Below are 20,007 nucleotides of genomic sequence, written 5' to 3'. Positions count from 1 at the left end.
AATTACCTTACTTTAATTCCAGCAAGAAGCATATTATTATCCATTAAAACCAGGTCATAAAACCCACCTGTTAACTGAGTTCTCTTGATAAGTGAGAGGTTGAAACTTTAGAGAAAACCATTTTGAGCCTGCTTTATTAGGGTTTTAATTCAAACTTGGTGTTGCAACATATATATATATATATATATATATATATATAAGCCTTAAGAATAAAGTTCCAAGCAATAAAGCAATACAAGAATCAAAGAAGCTACTTGCTTTGGTACATCACATTAATCTTGCACACAAATAGAAGAGTCCAAAGTTAATTGGAGCTTAATATATATAAGGAGTGCGCTAAAATAACTGGCAGAACATCTAACATTCCACGAAGGAATGTCTATCTGCACAGTCAAAAAACACCAGCTACATAATTATATTGTACATCCTTAAGGATAAAGACATAAATTCTGGTACCACACCCAATTACACAATATTGCCTTAACAAGTTATGATTAATAGAAGGATGCCTCACATTGATCCCATCATCCCTACCAACCATAACTTGCCATATAGACAAGTTATGGACAAAATTATGTAATTAAATGTGGTACCAGAATTTTTTGGATAAAAATCCTACCGACACCAAGCAGACATTCTGCTATGTGCAAGCCTATGTAGACTATCAAATCATACGTCACATTCCTCTAAATTCAGTACAACCTGCACAATTTCATTGGTGCACATATGGCTAGGAATGGCACTAATAATATTCACCACAATAACAGCAATCTTGAAGAATGGGGCTAAGGACTGTATGAATTACAAAGGTGTTTCCCTTTCTCGTACCAAAACCTGTAATCCGCCACTAAATGAGGCTGTGAGCCCTGGAGAGAACCGTGGCGTGTGGCTTGGTGTAGCTAAGTCGATGTGGAATTTTCGAAGCAATGAAAGTGCTACACATTTGAGCTCCACTAGAGCCATTTCTTTTCCCAAACAGACCCTGAGTCCAGCTTGAAAAACTGGGTACTTAAAAGGGTTTTCTGGAAAAAATATACCATCTTTCAACCACCTTTCTGGCTTGAATTCTAAGCAATTAAAACCCCAAATTTCTTCAATCCGACCCATTGCGTAAGGATGATAGGTAACCCTAGTGCCTTTCCTCACAAAAGTCCCATCAGGGAGGACATCATCCTTTTGACAAAACTTTGAATCAAACTGTATAGGAGGATAGAGTCTCATACTCTCATACACTGCTGCTTGTAAATAATGAAGCTCTCGTAGCTCCTCAAAGCTTGTGAACTCCTTATTTGCTCCGATGACTCGGTCTGCCTCAGCCATGATTGCTGACTCCACGTGTGGGTGCTTTGCCAAAAGCCAAAACAAGCTAGTCAAGGCTGATGCAACCGTGTCACGCCCAGCTAATAAGAAGCTTATAACGATGTCTCTCAAATATGTATCATCGTCAACACTACTCATGAACCTTGACAAAAGGTCTTTATGAGTGAAAAATCCCATTTTGCGCTTTTGCCTTATGACTTCTTGTGCCAAAACATTGATCATGCTAACAGCTTCCTTTAATTTCTTCTCACTACCTATGTTGAACACCCTTTTGATCTTCCATACAAGTGGGGACACAGTCATGGCTCTCTCTGCTGATAATTTCGATGCAAGGTCAAACGAATCAGCAAATTCAGACATGGGTAGTGACAACTCTAGGCACCTGGGGTCTAACCCAAATGAGAATCGGCATATACAATCAAAGGAGAATCTTCTAAACACGTCCTGTAAATCCAAAACCCCATCTTTTTTGCTCCCAACTAAGGATAAAAGTGGGACAAGCCGGGTTTTGATCTCGTAATTGACAATCTCGAACGCAAACGATCTTATGGAGTACTTGTTGAGCTCTAGACTCGCCATCTTTCTTTGGAACCTCCATAAGTCACCGTCCACGTTGAATATACCTCGACCCAGAAAGTCACCTAAGATCATGGAAAAGGGTTTGCCTTTTGGGTAATTTTCAAACCTTGTTTTAAGCATGTACTCAACGTTATTGGGGTTGGCTGTGATTGTGTTTCCAATAACATGTATGTGGATGGTTTTGCTAGGAGAGTTTTTTAGAAGATGAGCATACCAATCACAAAGGTTATCAAATTGTTTGGACCAACTTGACGTGAGATAAGTATGACATATTTCACAGTTGCACCAAGGCTTTAGTCCAGCTAAGTATAGCAAGGGAGGAAAGATAAGAAAACAAAGTGCAAGAAAGTAAAAGCAGGCATTAAGAAACTGCAAGAACCAGGAAGTTTCAATCTCCATTGATGGTTGAAGATTAAAAAAAAGGAAAGAGAGAGAAGAAACTAGAATGAGAGAGACAAAAGAGCATTTGGAGCTATTGTACATTGGAAGCTTGAGTTTTATATTTGTTAGAACAGTGATTTAGTTCAGTGGTTTCTCTGTTTCCACTACAAAGAAAACTATGGAAAATAAAAAAATGAAATAAAAAAAGCTGAAATAAGATAATAGCATTTAAAACTCGTGCTCAAAACAACTACGTCAATTAGTAGAGGAATCTTCTGCGTCACACCTATAGTAATATGTGGAGATTCAGCCACGTGCATTTATTCTTATCTTTATCAACCGGTCTCTTCTTTCAACTTGCATCTCCGACGGTAAAGCAACTGAGCTTTTTTTAGTATTAAATGTTTAAATTAGACTTTACAACAAAAATAAAATGTCTAATCTCGGTTCAAGCTTGAACCAAGTATAAAAAAATGTTCATACTTATTGTGAAATTTTAAAGTACTCGCAAGTGTACGAACCGTACCGAAATATAGTTGAACAAGAATGAGGTCGAACCCATAGGGACTTGAACAAACGTAGAAAAATTGATTAAACTTTAACCAAACTAATCCTAATCTAGTTTAATAAAAACTGGTTTTTTTGCAATTAAATATACTAAACAAATAATAAAATTAAGCAAATAGTTAAACTAAACAAAAGATATAAAGCAATAAAAAGATGTAAACAATCAAGAGAAATAAATTAAGGTTTTAGAATCCGCCTTATAAATCATATCAGCATATATTTATGATCATTAATTTTTCACAATCACTGCATGATAATCTAGAAATCAATCTTGCTATCATGGAAAATATCATCATTAAAATCCTTATTTTAAAAATCAAAAGCATGTTCTTCTTCACTTCTTAAGTATAAAATCAAATTATCAATTGTATCCGTAGCCAAACAAATCACAAGATATATCCAATTCTAAAAATCCAATAATAAATTGTATCCATTGACAGACAAATCACAAGTGATATCCAATTTTATAATTAAGAATTAATAAACCAAGCATTCAATTAATTAAGACAAATCCTAAATCATGAGAAAAACATGATTGAATTCATATCTAGAATCTCATCTTAGTCAATTGATATGAAGCAAGAACAATTTAAATCATTAAAGAACAACTATTGTGGGAAAAATCAAATCACATAAATATTACTGATAATCCTTAACAAGGTATCATCCTCAACCCTAATTATAAATTTAGCTACTCATAGTAATTGAAAGAAAACACAAAAATAAAATACTAAACATTAAACTAGACAAATAAAATAAAACTAATTGCATGGAAGAAAACCAAAGAAGTAGCCGCACTTTCTATGCATTCAACTCTCAGTCCTAGCACTAGCTTCAGCCTCAGCCTCCCTAAATTTTGCCCTAAAAAACCCTTAAATAGGTCAAGGAATCCTATTACAAGTTGAATTCTCGTTTGGAGAAAATCCCAGATTTTTTGGCTTCACTTAACCGACTATTTTGGCCTATTTAACATCAGAATTTGGACTTTTGGTAAACTACAAAGTTGTATCCCTTTAAGTTATCTTTCCAGCCCAACTTGAATCATCTCGATTGGACATCTAAGCCAAAAGTTATGTCAAAAATACTAACTAATATGCAGTCTGGAATCCTAATCCGAATTGGACTTGGATTTGGAGCAAATTTCCTTTGATTCCTTACTCCAATTGGACTTAAATTTAATTGAGTTGGTCTTTTCTTAAATTCATGCATGGCTGAATGTAAGTTAGCTTGATTCAATTGGCCTAACCCCACTTTGCATGTAAAGCCCTTGTTACCTACAACACAAAGATATTATATAATTAGTCACAAAATAACATAAAAGTAAGGCTAAATATGTATATATGTGAGTACTTTATTGTATATATTTTATGCACATCAATACTCAAACTCGTCAAAAAGTTGTTGTTTGTAGTTTGTTGTGTGTTTTATTTTCTTTCCTTCTGGTTGGATATTTAGGGGCTATTTAGTAGAGTGTTTTGAGTAACAGTTTTAAGTATTTAAATAATATTACATATATTTTTATATACTTTTTCACTCACGTATTTCTAAAAAATACAAATAATATTACTAGAACAACATTACCAAATGACTCTTTATTGTCTAAAATCAAGAGTCTAGACACTCTTGTTTTGTTGTTGGAACTCTGTTTGCTTGTTTATTTGTTTCTTTATCTTCAATAAAATTTCCCTTTAAAAAAAAAAAAAAAAGACTCGTCAAGAAGTCCAAAACTTGAGCTTGGCTTGATTTATTAGTCAAGTCAAGTCAAGCTCAAGCTCAATATATCAAGTTATTGAACTCAAGATCTGACACAATTATATTCCATATTAAGCATATTATCAACCTTATTTAGTTTGGACTAGTGGGCTACTCCCAATTAATTAAAGACTTAGTAATATATAAGTTTATTTATAAAGCGTATATCAAGCCCATAAAAAAGCCTAAGCTCGACTTGTTTTTTGCCGAACCCTATAGTTCCTGAGTTGTTCATGAACATATTTTTTATTGGGCTTGACTTGTGTATTAAACAAGCTAAGCTTGACTTGTTTATAAACTAACAAATATAAAGTTAGTTTGTGAATAACTTATTTAGCTAAAACTGAAAGTTTTTTGCTGAAAGTACTGTAGAAAAAACTAAAAGTAGTTGAAATAGTACAGTGGAATCCATAAATAGTATCAAAAAGTGCAATGAGACCTATGAATAATAACAAAAATAAGTTGAACAGTAATAAGAATAAGCTAAATAGTAAAAATAGTTGGCTTTTTAAGCCAATGCCAAACACAACCATAAACAAGCTTTTTTATCGAGTCAAGTTCAAACTATTTATGGTTGACTTAGTTTATTTATAAACCTACAAAAGGATGGAGTATTTGAGGCAAATAAATTTTTTTTTCCTGAATTTTATGTTGTGAATGAACCAACCTATTTGTGAATAGTTCAAACTCAACTTAGAAAATGATTTTTTTTTTCTGCTATCGAAATTTTCAATATTCAACTTGGCTTAGCTCATTTACTGCCCTAATTCTAAGTGACATTGTCTCTAACCAGGTTACAGAGGATTTGCATTCTAAAGCATTCCTTATCTAAGGCATGGACCACGACATTGTATGCCTTCTAACATATGTCTAAAGCAGTGCAATCAAAGCATTTGAGGAAGATGTTGAGACTCTGGATGATGTGGAGTGCGAAGGCTGAGGCTCATTAAATGCTTGAAAATTTGTCAGAGTCCCCTTTCAATCTCAGTCTCACTCATTGATTCGAACCTCTCTAGCAAACTAAATTGGCCGTCTTGCTAGTTGCTACCACTGCTTCAATCGGCTTAGCCATGCGGGTGTATTCCAATCATGAATTAAATGAGTAGTCAATACATCATAGTTGTTTGATTAGTAATAAAACAAAAGGATTCATCTAGAGGAGGTGTACAATTAATAGATTAAAAAGTCTTATACTTGTCTACAACCTCTCTTGGGGTGCATAGATATATAACTCTATTTGTTTTGTTTTTTGATAGGTAGATAGTGAAGAAGAGAGATGCATAATCCAACAAAATATTCTAAACTAGTCTATGAAGATCTTCATAAACTAATGCAGAGTATTGTGTTGGATTCCAAAGAGTTAACAACTTCTTTAGTATCTGTCTTTGCACATAGCTTAAGTTTGTGAATTTGAATATAATTATATTATATTAACCACTCACTCTTATCAATATTATTCTATGCAAAAACTTACTCCCACGTGCATTCTTAACATAGAAGTTGAACCATTCTTTATAAGCCAGTTAAGAACAGGTTTAGGGAATGAACATTGCAAAGTGGCATGAGAATCTACAATCTCAATCTCTTGGCACATGAATAATCTCTCTGCAACACAAAGGGCACTCCAAGTCAAGGCTAGAACCACTTGATTCCAACATAACCAGAGGAAAACTTGGATTGGCAGAGTTGTATTGGCTTTCCAAATTCAAATTAATATCATATTTCTTTATATGCTTACGTAATAATTCATATGCTGATGTCATAAAATCATAATATAAGAGAACACGAGAATTATAATATTTAAAAAAAAAATAGAAAAAACTTGTAATACGTAATCCCCAAATCGTGTTCCGTGAAGGCATCATATAGTTTAAAACGTCTCATATCAGTACCATATAGAGTCATAGACATGTGCCCTAAAACGTTTTCCATATATCAATGATTGTCATTCTCCTACTGAAGCAAAAGATATACAATTTTTTTTTAAAAAACTTCAATAATTACAATTTTTTTTAAAATAATTCAAGATGAAATTAAAGTCTAAGGCACAAATTGAGCCTAAGGGAACAAATTTGAACAATGCTAAGATTACAATTTTTATCACAATTCGCAGTATGATGAATTATGAACGGCAGAGAAAAAGTAATGAGTTCATATCTTTATTATTCACAATTTACCGTAAAAGTTATGTAATTTTTTGTAATCCTAACATTTTTCATCAAATTTGTACTTAACCATATTTGTTGGATTGATTGGTAATTATATAAACTTAATCAGGAGGGATTTCCAAAAAAAAACCCCCCTCAACTATGAGGAAATAAAATAGCAGCTTTGAAAATAATATCACCGAAAGGAAATGAGAGAGAATTTTTTTAATTTATTGAGTTATTGTTGTTGTTATCTCTATCCTATACGGTAATACCCCCTTTTTTTGGTCGTTGTCGTCACTGAGGTCTATTTATTAGTAATGACTTTTTGGCTATCACTAATAATTTGGTCGCTAAAACTTAAATCAAGATTTTTGTAATGTATTGTCAGTTGAGCTACATAGCTTTCTATCCTATACTTGCACGCGTAATCGAATGAGCCATAAATATCTCAATGTCGGGGGATTAAAAAGAAAGTCCTGATGCAAATAAGACCGTACCTTAACTCAAGTCCACAAATATCACACTCTCGATCAGAAACTTTGTTTCACAGGAAATTAACGTGCTGCACAAAGTCCTTGAAATTATTTTTGCAGTGACAGCAAGTGTGACGTAGATGCATATGCATATGCAATACCAGCTGGATTCTTTGGGGAAAGTATATGGGGCATGATGTTCCAAATAAAAGAAACGATGGGGGCAAGTTACAGCACCCCTTGTTTTTCTTGCTGCTGAAATCCACCTATCTTCACTTTATTGAGGCAGTAGCTACGGTCAAATTTCTAACAAATTTTGATGCATCAGTCATTTATAGCCATAGGTGATAGGTGTACTCAGCATTCCATTGGCATTTTGTCACCATATCTTTTCGAATGGTCACGGGGACAATTAAACAAAGTTGACTATTTTGCTTTTTGGGACGTGTTTCTAGTTATAACTCACTGGAATATACAGAGGCAAAAGATGTGGTTTGTGATTATTAACCAGTAAAAATGTAATATTATTGACAAATTTAGATGAGAACTAGTAAGAATTTACTACATCAATAGTTTATAAAAATATTATAAAATAATTTGTGCTTATAATATTATTTATTAAAGAGATGCGAAAAAAATCTCAATACCAACAAAAAAAAAAAAAAAGAAAGGAGTGGAGGGGAGAGAGAATGCTTTACAACCACAAGAATAAGCCCAGTTGCTAATCATAGGTCATTGCATGCCTAACTTTAACACGACAAAAAGTGCACGTACATGTAATATTACTGGAATTAGTGACAATTATCGCAACACTTATAGTAACTTATCAGCTTGGTTTGATAGGATATTAGAACTGCAAGGCATGTGCTTAAGTTGCTTGAAATTGGACGTTTAGCCATATGATCAGTTGGAAATAGAAAGGCTATGCATGCCTAATTAAACCCTAAACGTAAGCTTTGTTACTTAAAAGCTTACTTAAGTTGCATGATGACCTTTTCAACTTCTCAAAAAGAAGGTTAATTAACTAACTGCAATATAAAGATTCGATCATTGATTAGTTAGTTATATGTCCTTTTTAATATTTTATTATGTTGCTTGCTATCTCTTTTTAACTTTTCACTTTGTTTACTTCACAAGTTATAAAAGAAAAATAACTGAATTAAAAAAAAATTAAAAAAAAAATCCGAAATAATATTGTCGTTAAAGAGAAAAATATTGAGAGAGCTAGCTTATAAATAAAAAGGAAAAAAGATCTGAAATATCGTTCTCGTACTCGGAGTATATTTTCTTTTTTCTCCCAATTGAAAAATCAAATACTGCAAAAAAATAAAAGTCTTTAAATTTATGTTGTGACAGTGACGACAGGTCGCTAGCTTTAATTTCATTGTTCTGACAAAAACAGAATGGTGCTTGCCATGTGTATGATCTCTAAGCAAGCTGTATCATGACTTCTTGAGTAACCTAGGTCACAAATTTTCGAAGGACAGACTATAAATGCCAATAACAACCTAACAACATTAAAATTGACCCAAAATTAAGAAACAGCGAAACAGCGACTATAAAAGTAAAGGCGTAAAGCATATGCAATACTAACGTAAGCTATGTAACTAATTAACTAATATCTACTGTGAGAAAATTTACCATGCGTGAATTCCTCCTCTTACATAGAGTAGATCCCGCTTACATGCATCGGTGTATGTAATATCACCTCATTTAGCATAAGTTGGTCTGCAAAGTTAAACACGTAAATAATAAAAGGGTTGGTTAACGAGTGTTTGGAGGCAATGATTAAGGTTGAATTTTTTTACTGTAGTTGATTAGTTTTTTGGTTGCAGTTATACATGATTTAGCTACAGATGTATTTGTTTGTTTGCTTTTATTGCTATCCAATACAATAAGATTCTGCAAATTCTTCCTTAACGGAGTGATGGAACCGTTAACAAAAGACAATAACAAAACAATGCAACTGGATCCCTAATTATACAGTTATAGACTTATAGTCCCCACTTGCTTTTGCACCTACCCTAGTGGCTTACTCTAATCTGGTATCCTATCCAGCGTCGTCAGCTATATAGGTGCCCTCAATAGTTGAGTAAACTTTTCTTTTGCTAGACACTTCAATCACGCACTACGAGCCTTCTGTCAATATGCCTAAAAACGTTTTCCAGGAACAAATTGAATCTTCTTTCAGAAAGCATATACACCAACTTCTTTTAATAGTTTTAGTTCAATTCTAGTTGAAATTCCATTATTTAAAAAAAAAAAAAATTTATACTCTTTTTATATCTATCTATATCAGACTTTATTTCTTTCTTTTCCCTATTTAAATGATATCTCATAATTTAAAAAAAAAAAAAAAAAAAATTCATTCAACCCCTACCCCTTTCCCATTTCTCAAATCTTCAACATCTCTCTATTGATCTCACAATTGTGGAAGTATCGATCTATAAGCGATTGAGTCATGTGATTCGCCCATGAAGACCTGTCGTTAGCAGCATGAGTGCCATCATGATCCATTCTTTGAGCTTGTTGGTTTGTTGTCCATTGTTGCCAATCGATTTTTTTCATTAGTTGTTGGTGGTCATGGTTTGGCTGTGAAAATTAGGGCAATTTCTTTCATTCTTTAACTTTTTTATGCTTACGTAATGTTTGGTAATTTTCTTGTTGGTTTTGGGTGATTGTATTTTTAACACCCTCATTGCCACCAGTGGTTGTGGGTTGTTGTTACTAGTATTCATGGGTCAAGTTAGATTGGGTTTGGGGTAAACCCATTATTTGATCCGACCATTTTAGGTTAGGGATCTTTAGACCCGCCAACCATTGGAATGGTCAAAATGGATCACCCCAATATTTGGGTGGTTGGTTAGATATCAAAGGGTTAATTACTTTTCAACACAAATTTCCCAACATGGAAATAAATTAGATCCATGAGCCTTTGATCTAAAATGGGAAAAAAAAAAAAAAAAATCAAACCTAATACATTACAAATACAATTCAATCACAAAAGTCAACATTCATCATAGTATAATACAAATATATAAAAGAGGAACGACAACAACATTGAGTTGTGGATGAAGCATCATAGTCTTTTGGTGCTAAAAAGGAACTGAGAACGAGTAGTTTCCTTGAGAAAGGGATGACTTTATAAAACTACTACTGGGAGTGATCGCAAATGATGACAAGGCATGAAGGGGTTGACAACTTGACTAACAACAAATATGAGAGAGAGAGAGAGAGAGAGAGATTACTTGACAAAGAAAAAAAAGCTATATGCAAAGAGAAAGTTTATAAACACAACAAATTTGACGACAAGGCACTAAGGGGTTGACAACTCAACAAACGACAAATATGAGAGAGAGAGAGAGAGTACTTGACAAAGAAAAAAAAGCTACATGCAAAGAGAAAGTTTATAAACACAATAAATCTAACAATTACTGATGTGATAGATTGTTAGTGGTAGGTAAAAAAATGGTGCTAGTGGTGGGCCTATATGAGAACCAGTACAAACTTGTCACATTAGCAAGTGTCAAAAATGTTATCAATTTTTTGTGTCAATGTGCATTGCTCATAAGCAAATGAATATGAAGAAGTAAGGATGAAATCCTTATTTTCAATGAAAATTAAACACCTGTAATTAAAGGTATATGGATTAAAAACTTTAGTTGAGTTGGGTTTTTAGTTTTTTATTTTTTATTTATTTTTTTACTATAAACTTGATACTTGCTCAAATATTTGATTTATGTGAATTTTAAGATCCAATTTTGACCACCCACCATAGTCAAAACCACCAGGGACCAAGGTGGTCGATTCTGTATCGATACTCGTTGGTATGTATCGTACTGGTATGTATACCGGTATCGAAACACCAACATTTTGTATCGGTTTAAAAACTGATAGTACTGGCCATACCGGCTGATTTCAGGCAATATCGGTCGGTACAGAAAAAACTTTTTTTTTTTAGTTTTGTAATTTTTGAATTTTTGAAAGAGTAGAATGGTAACTTATTTGCATTAACTTATTAGAATTATTTGTTTTCTTAGTATGCAATGAACAATTAAGTTTTCTATTTTTTTATATTGTGTGTGTGTGTGTGTTTGTTTGTTTGTTTTTTTTTCTTTCAATTGATGCTAAAGTCTAAAACCATGAATAATTTGTTCTGAATTGAGGTAATGTTTTATGGTAAACTGTTATATTTATTATAACACACACACACACACACACACACACACACACACACATATATATATAAAATAATGGTAAACCTGAAACGGTACACTGGCATTGACCGATACCGAAATATATCGTTCCACTGGTCAAACCGGTACAACCACCAGTATGAGATTGACTCCTTTGCCAGGGACCCATTGGACTGGACCGGGTGGGTTGTGAGTCCAAGTAAGGTGCTAAAATCCAACAACAGAAAACTCAAAATTTCTTACTATTTGTTGATATTAGTTGCAAGATGATTTGGATGAGAAAGTTGAGGTTTGATGCAATTATTAGAACTAATTGAACGATGATACCTATGACCTGTCGAAATCATAAGGCGGCAAAAGTGTTAAACATATGGTCTCAGGCTATTAATTCTAGTGATTAGTTATGAGCGGAAGCAAAAACAGGCTCTATTTGCTATGGAAGGAATGAAAGGAGAAGGATTTGATCACTAATTTTATATTGGAAGGGAATGATTTAAATGCCTTTGATCCATTTGTTGCTTGTTCTTCCTCATGGTCTATAGCTTTTGTAATAGCTAACATTAGATCTATTTTAAGTTTTTTTTGGTAAAAGGATCACATCTCTTCCTCTTGTGTTTTTTTTTTTGGTTAATATATAATAGTTAGTGGAATTCATATATATGAAAGAAAAAAAAGTTGACTATAATTGTAAAAAATTATAATTATAATTATTATTATGAGGTAAGATAGGTTATAATGACTTAATTGCGCCAAGTTCCTTGTGGAAGTTTGAGTTGGGATTTCTTTTTGTAAGGTTGAATTTAATCAACTATTTTGTTGGTTTTATTCCGTACCAATTTGTTTGTAATTCAGCACTTAGAAACCCTGTATTTAGGTGGGAATTATGTAAGGGTAGTGTGTGAGAAAGTGTGAAGAAATGCTCAAGACTGTGCACTGAAGCAGGGACTCGTGACTGGATCTCGTGGGTGGCTCACGACTGGCAAGCTGCCAGAGGATGCACACGAGTGAAGCATGTAGAGAAGCTGAACCGTCATGCCAACTGTAGCACTACAAGACAAAAAGTCCAAACTAGCCATTCAATTAGCTCGCAGCTTGGACTCGTGACTTAATCAAGTCGCGAGGTCAAGTTGCCAACCAGCTCTGTTTTGAAAAACTAACTCTTCGTATTCCATTCTCACACAAGTATAAATACCCCTTATACCCACGAAATGTATACAGCTTCCAGAGAGAATTTTGAGAGAGAAACCCTAGAGAAAAACAAGATTGACTCATCCACAATCTTTACATAGTGACTCTTCAAATTCCTTATCTCTCACCCTTTCCATTGTTACATCCTTAAGAGGTACATTAGCCAAAACTTTTTCTCACCATACCCATATCTGCGAAAAGGATTTTTGGTGCTTGGGAAGCAGTCAGGAAAGGATCAATTGATATTGGTTGATACTATGGGCTATAGCAGAATCTGGTAAGCTAGAGAAGACAAAGGTTCAGCGTAACTTAGTGACTCTTCAAATTCCTCAACTCTCACCCTCTCCATTGTTACATCCTTGAGAGGTACATTAGCCAAAACCTTTTCTCACCATACCCATATCTGCGAAAAGGCTTTTTGGTGCTTGGGAAGCAGTCAGGAAAGGACCAATTGATATTGGTTGATGCTATGGGTTATAGCGGAATCTGGTAAGCTAGAGAAGACAAAAGTTCGACGTAACTTCGTTGAAGTAGGAGTTTGGAGGGCTTAGGTACACTGGGTAGATTAGGCTTGGAGGGTCTTCTACTGTTCATGTATTTCAACTTGATTCTCTAGTGGATTATTTACCGCTTGGAGGGCGGCAGATAGGTTTTACGCCGAGGACTTCGGTTTCCTCTTCAATAACACATCGCTGTGTTGTCTTTGTGTTTGTATCTCTCTTCCCTTAATCTTTGCCATTTAATTTTTGTTGTAATTGTGATTTTATTTGGTTTAGATTGTTTTATCAATTCTGTGTTTAGCTTATGTTTATATTCCACACATACATTGTTTGATAATAAGCTTGAATTGGTAATTTGTAAATTAAGGGTCTAAACGTTCAAGGTGTTTTACACATTATTTGAACATTCATTTTTTTACTAAGAATTAGTGAGGGAGTCCAACCCCAGATATCACACAGGCTCTATTTGAGATCCGCTTATCTTGCTGAATTGAAAACTTTTTGCTGAAAGTACTGTAGATAAAGATAAAAGTTAGCTGAAATAGTACAGTGTAGACCCATAAATAATATCAAAACGTGTAACGAGACTCATGAATAATAGCAAAAATAAGCTAAATAGTAAAATAAGCTGGTTTTTTAAGCTAAAGCCAAAAACACACCCAAAGAGATGGGGCCGATGTCAATGTCGTTAGGGCATCAAAGCGATTTCTTGAGTTGGAAGAATATTCAATTGGATGAAATCATGAAATTCCCAAGAAGAATTGTTCAATGTGAAAACTTTTTTTTTTTTTTGCTGAACAATGTGAAAACTTTTGACTAGCCCTTAGTGGCTCCAATACATATTTTTAATCATATGATATTTGACAAAGGGTATTATCCTCTGGTTTTTAAAAAAATTTCTGACCAAATATAATTTGAGTGGTGACAACGTCACTATATTGTGTACTCTATGCGATTGGTGTTCTAGTGGGTGCCCATATATTAGAGGAGAATTTATTACTCTGTGTAACATGTTGTCCAATCTCAATACAGAGTATACGGAGCAATGATAATCACATGCTTATTATTGTGCATTATTTACAGTACAGTACTGGTGGAGGGGGGGAGGGGGGGAGGGGGAAGAGGTCAGAGGTCAGAGGGGGCCATGGCCCCCCTAGGTTTTGAAAAAAACCCCTTCTCTTTTTTGCAATTTCTATGACAAATAAATTTTTACACATCGGCCCTTCTGAGAAAATAATCTAGCTACGCCATTGCATACAGACACGCCACGTGAACTAATTAAATTATATTTTAAAAACATAAATTCAGAAGAGAATGTGTACTATAAGTGTAAAATATCAAATGTATAAGAGTTTTATTAACATGTACCCTTAGAGCATATATTAGTAAACTATTTTTTTAAAAAAATTATGAAAAAATGAAACTGTTTTTACAGCTTTTTTAATCCTCTATAAAAATTTTCTCAAAATAGATAATTAGTATATGCCTAATGTATAATAAGATTTTCCTTAAAAGTTTATACCTAATATCATCTTATTTCCTATCCAAAGAGAGACAAAGATACAATAGTTCGTTAAATACTGGCCTTTTATATTGTTATATAGTCAGCACCACTGGACAGGTATAAATTAATCTCATGTAGTTCGTACTGTTGTAGTTTTCAATTAGATGAAATGATTGCGAGAAGTGCGTTTGCGTCTTTTGATGAACTCCACGTGAATTTGCCTTTTTGTGTTCCTCTCTAAAAGACTAAAACCATCACTCCCGGCACTTGGCTATGGTGTTTGATTCATCGATTCCATATATGTTGGGCAGAGCAACATGTTCTTAGACCAAGAAGACGGTGTCCAGTCAGCATATAAAAGATCAACGTTTGTGGTGATAACTTTGCTCAAATGTCAGTTTCTCCTTTCTTTCTTTTTTGTATACTAAAATGGGTGGTGCATGGAAGGTAAGGTTGTTTGATTTTTATGCATGTCTAGGTAAGCAATTAGATAAGAAATATCAAAACCTACCAAAACAAGAGAGAGAGAGAGAGAGAGAGTTGGGTCTGAAAAGACAGTACCAGCAGCTCACCTAGCTAGCACTTAGTACCCCACCCGAGTACCCCAGTATCTGCCAGTGCATGCACTATAACTAAAGAAATGAGTCCAACAAACCTAATTAAGTTGATCCTTCGACCTAGGAAATAGGTGACATTTGTGATCAAACTTCAAAGCTTTCCACTGCAACTTCTTCCAATGTTTATTTCAAGGGAAATTAAACCAAGAAAATATATATGCATGCATTTCTATATTCTTTATATTCTTTCTTTCTTTCACTAATATGAAACTCCATTTTTAGCAATAGTTTCACGTCAAAGTTCTTACTAATTAAGTTAATCAAAGGCTTTTTAAAAAAATTATTATTATTATTATCATTAACCATCTCTTTTTATAATTTTTTTTATTTTTATTTTCTATTTTCATATAAGAACAGAAAAACATCATTTTTGCTAAGTTAAATGTGGGAATGTGATGAACTCTATTAATTGAAGGATTACATTGACATAATGCAATACTCGAGTATGTAAATTGTAAGTTTTAAAAGTTGAGGAAACAATTTAGAAACCGTCTCTTTTTATAATTTTTTTTTTTTTTTTTTTTTTTTGTATTTTCATGTAAGAACTGAAAAACATCATTTTTGCTAAGTTAACGGTCGGAATGTGATGAACTCTATTAATTGAAGGATTACATTGACATAATGCAATACTGGAGTATGTAAATTGTAAGTTTTAAAAGTTGAGGAAACAATTTAGAAATAACCTTATACTCAAACAAATTTTTTTTTTTTAAATTGTAATTTTATTTATCTTTTCAACTTTATATATGCACAATTTCATGTTTATGAGATTGTTAATCAAAGAGAAGGTTTGAATGGTTGATTCGGTAATATATTGGTATCCTCTAGAGAGTGGTTTTTTTTTTTTTTTTTTTTTTTTTTTTTTTTTCAACAAAATAGGAAATGAACGGTTTGGATTATTTACCATCCAAGTGCATTGGGCGTGTGGAATTGCCTAAAGTTATGTTTGGATTTGAGGATTTAAAATCAATAAATTTCAAGAACAATTGCTTGATATAAATTTGACAACAAATTAGAATTTGAGCCATAAATATTTTTCTAAAAAATAAATAGTTGAGATATTATAGATTTGAAGTGACATCTTACCCCCTAGTTATTTCAAATCCATATATGTGGATAAAACTGAATCCATTCATAAAAATTTCAAAATAAAAAGAATTTTAATTTTCCTCCTCCATTCAAATCCTTTAAAATCAAAAAACTTCCACTTCAAATACCTCTATCCAAACCACAAAAGAAAAGGACTTTAAACACAACAAAAGACAAGAAAAGGACTGCGGATCACAAAATGTGACTGGACAACACATAATCAAAACAAAGTAGCAGAAGAAAACAAATACGAACACGCCTTCGCCCTGGATTTTTCACCATTCTTTGTCTCTCCGAAAATTATTATATTTTCTAGAAAGCCACTTCCTCTCATCATCATCATCATTAACGAGGAGAATTAACATGCTTTGCTGTGGTGGGATTGTTTCAGCTAGCTAAAAACAAAGGGGAAAACAAAAAATAAAGAACTGTTGGTAGGGATAGGGATGCCACAATAGTCAAAGAGATCGATGGCCCAACTGCCCTGTCTGCAGTCTGCACCAGTTTTTGTGTTATCTGATTTTAAATACGAAATGAGTGAGTATGATATATATCTGCAGCCAAATTGTCTCAATGTGTTGCCACCATCAACGACCATTACTCAAAACTCAAAAAATATAGTAGAGAGGTACTACTACACGGCTCTTTGTTACTTTATCACTTATCACCTTTATTTAGAAGTCTTCTCAGTTGTATTGCCTTTTTAAAAACCACTTTAAACAAATGTAACGACAAATAATATTGGAATGGAAGCAACCAAAATGACAGTTCAAGGGCTTTTCTTAATTATTTGTGTTTTATGAGATCAAAGTATCAAACTCCAGCGCATGCGGAACTATGAACTATTGCTTGGAAAGTCAAACTATAATATATTGAAACATAATTGAAAAATACACATACATGTCATTACAGTATTACACACAGTAGATTTTTTACTCTTCAAGAAATATGATTAATTTTATCCTACATCAATTTAAAGCCAAATAATATATAAACATTCGCAACATTATTATTACATATTAAGCAGGCTTATAAAATCCAATTACATAAGATTATATAATAAGGACTATAAATCTTATTACATAATCCAAATCACAATTCTAAGGAGTTGACTTAGTGTTTCTTATAAGGTCTCATGATAACTGAAAAATCTTAAATTTAGAACTTCTAACCAATATCTTGGGGTTACCCCTAAAGGATTATTCTTTATAATTTCTCTTGAAGAGTTCTAAATACCCTCAGTTCTTTATAAAACAAAAAAAAAAAAAAAAAAAAGGTGAAGAGAATATAGTAATATCCAAAAATAAATATCAATCATCGTTAATATAAATATATAGATTCAAGTTATAGAAGTAGAGAAAAAGAGGGGTAAAAAAAGAAAGAAGAAAGGAAAAAAAAAAAGATAAGGGAGAAAAATGGAAGTGGTGGGTACTTGTAAATAGGCTGATATAAAACAAAACGGTTAAAAGAGGCTGAAATAGACTTAGAATTTTGAGGTAAAACATGGGAGTTAAGTGAAACTAATTTAATGACGATAATGAAATATTTTGGTCATTTTTTAGCCCGAACGGAATAGAAATGATAATGTGGAAGTCAAGCCCAAAAATCTTGCTCCCACAAATTAGCTTTTTGAGCATTCAGAAGAATTGCCATAGTTGAGATAGAAACTCTAAAAAAATAAAAAATAAAAAATAAAAAAAAATAAAATTAAAAAACAAAAGAAGAAATGCCATGGTAGCTCAACATATTTGGAGATCCATTGTAACTCTTCAAATTATTATTTTATTATTAAAAGGGAGAAAGAGATAAGGTTGGAGAGAGAAAATGAGTGGAGGATGAAAAACCAAATAAGTAACATTTAAATGAAACAGAAATATAATAGAGTTTATTGGGCAGTGTACTGAAAATTTTGTTAGCTAAAATACAAAATTGGCTTTGTGAAGGAGACTTTGCTATATATATATATATATATATATATATATATAGGGTTTGTTTGGATTAAACTTATTTTTACTGAAACTGAAAATTGAAAACACTGTAACAAAATAATTTTTAAATATATGAATAATATCGTGGGACCCGTAAACAGTACATGAACAGTGCATGAACAATGTTTTTTGTTCCCTACATAGTAAAATCATGTGATATTACTGTTCACATGCAAGAAAAAAAAAAAAGATCTGAAAACGCAAAACGTAAATGCCACATTCAGTTGAATCCAAACGGGTACATAGTCACTAACACCTTCTCTACTTGTGAATCTCCCTAAACCCTCTACGATAATATTGTGTTTGAAACAAAAGTTTAGGCCTCTTCTTTAAAATGGCATTGCTTATTTAACCATGTCAGACGCTAGTATAATTAATGGTGTTGCCCAAGCATTGGCAAAAAAAGCAATTGATGCTCATGATCTTCTTGTATGGATAGAGAATGTTCCGTTTTGATCTAACCCATGTACTCATGCTTAATTCTTTAGTTTGAATAAAATTAATCAACTTACCTTTTACTCCAGAAAAGAAAGAAAGAAAAAAGCATGATTTGAGCTTATAGCTTGTTTGCTAAACAAACAAATATAAACAATATTTTTTTTTTTCAAATTGAACTCAAGTTGCTCATAAACAATTTAGTTTATTTACGGTCTTATTTGTGACACTAAAAGAGCATTTAATAAAGCCTCAACACCAAGGATGACCTTTCAAAATTGAGGAAAAAATATTGCATTCAATATAAATGGTCTCAGGCACCAAGGAAAACTCAGGAGTTGGCAAACCAACTCAATTTGGATAAGATTTCTATTTCAAATCATGGGCGGCTCCATTGAAGCCAAGGTGGTCAGAGGACACCTGACCTTGAAAAAAAAACCTATTATAAATTTATTTTTTTACTCTTTTAACAAAACTTGTGACTATCCTAAATATTTCTAGATCTAACATATATAATTACACTTTGGTCAAAGTTTGACAACAAGTTTGGTTGTAAACTAAGGTTACAACTCCACTCAAATTTTTTTTATTAGATGTTAATTTTGATAAATTCACCATTTGATTACATATTTTTTTCTTATATCATCCATGAATGCAAAATGTCAAGAATATTAAAAATCAATAGTTATATAATCAATTAAATATTTAAATATCAAATTTTTGTAGTTTAAAATTATACATAAAAAATTAGTTTATGATCGAATAGTAAATAACATCTGATTGATATGAAATTTGACATGTAGTGTTTTAAGAACATAAAGAAATACAATTCAACGGTTAGATTTTCAAAATATATAGCCATATTAAATTGTTTAGTAAGAGTTATAGTTTTAGGCAACAACTAAATTTGTAGTCAAATTTTGTCCTTAAACTTTGATCCTTTTAGCAATATATTAGACCCTTACCAAAAAAAAAAAACCCCAAGAAAATTTTATTTAACTAAAATTTTGAAAGAAATGTATGTAGCTTACATCATTGATAATAAAACTATCATACAACAATTAAAAAAAAAACTCGTAAAAGAGAATTGTAAGACTTTATATATTTGCGTGTGTGTGTATATATATATATATATAATTCATTTTTATTAGATTTTGTATAATTCAAGTCTTTTAATGATTCCCTTGAAAAAAAAAAATTGGAGCCGCCACACTTTCAAATGGATTTTTTTTTCTTCCCCATTTCAAATGTATGAAACTAAGCCATGG

General features: G+C 32.6%; 1 protein-coding gene across 1 annotated transcript; it reads right to left on the bottom strand.

Moving 5' to 3' along the window:
* Positions 1–287: 287 nt before the first annotated feature.
* LOC115952195 (cytochrome P450 94C1-like) lies at positions 288–2,438 on the bottom strand. The gene has a single exon (XM_031069272.1). It carries the CDS (start codon positions 2,380–2,382, stop codon positions 802–804), a length of 1,581 nt encoding a protein of 526 aa, XP_030925132.1. The 5' UTR covers positions 2,383–2,438; the 3' UTR covers positions 288–801.
* Between the last annotated feature and the right edge of the window lie 17,569 nt (positions 2,439–20,007).

The sequence above is a fragment of the Quercus lobata genome, chromosome 7 (genome assembly GCF_001633185.2).
Source record: "Quercus lobata isolate SW786 chromosome 7, ValleyOak3.0 Primary Assembly, whole genome shotgun sequence".
NCBI lineage: Eukaryota > Viridiplantae > Streptophyta > Magnoliopsida > Fagales > Fagaceae > Quercus > Quercus lobata.
The sequence above is the reverse complement of the archived record's forward strand: the minus strand, read 5'-3'. Positions and strand labels throughout refer to the sequence as shown.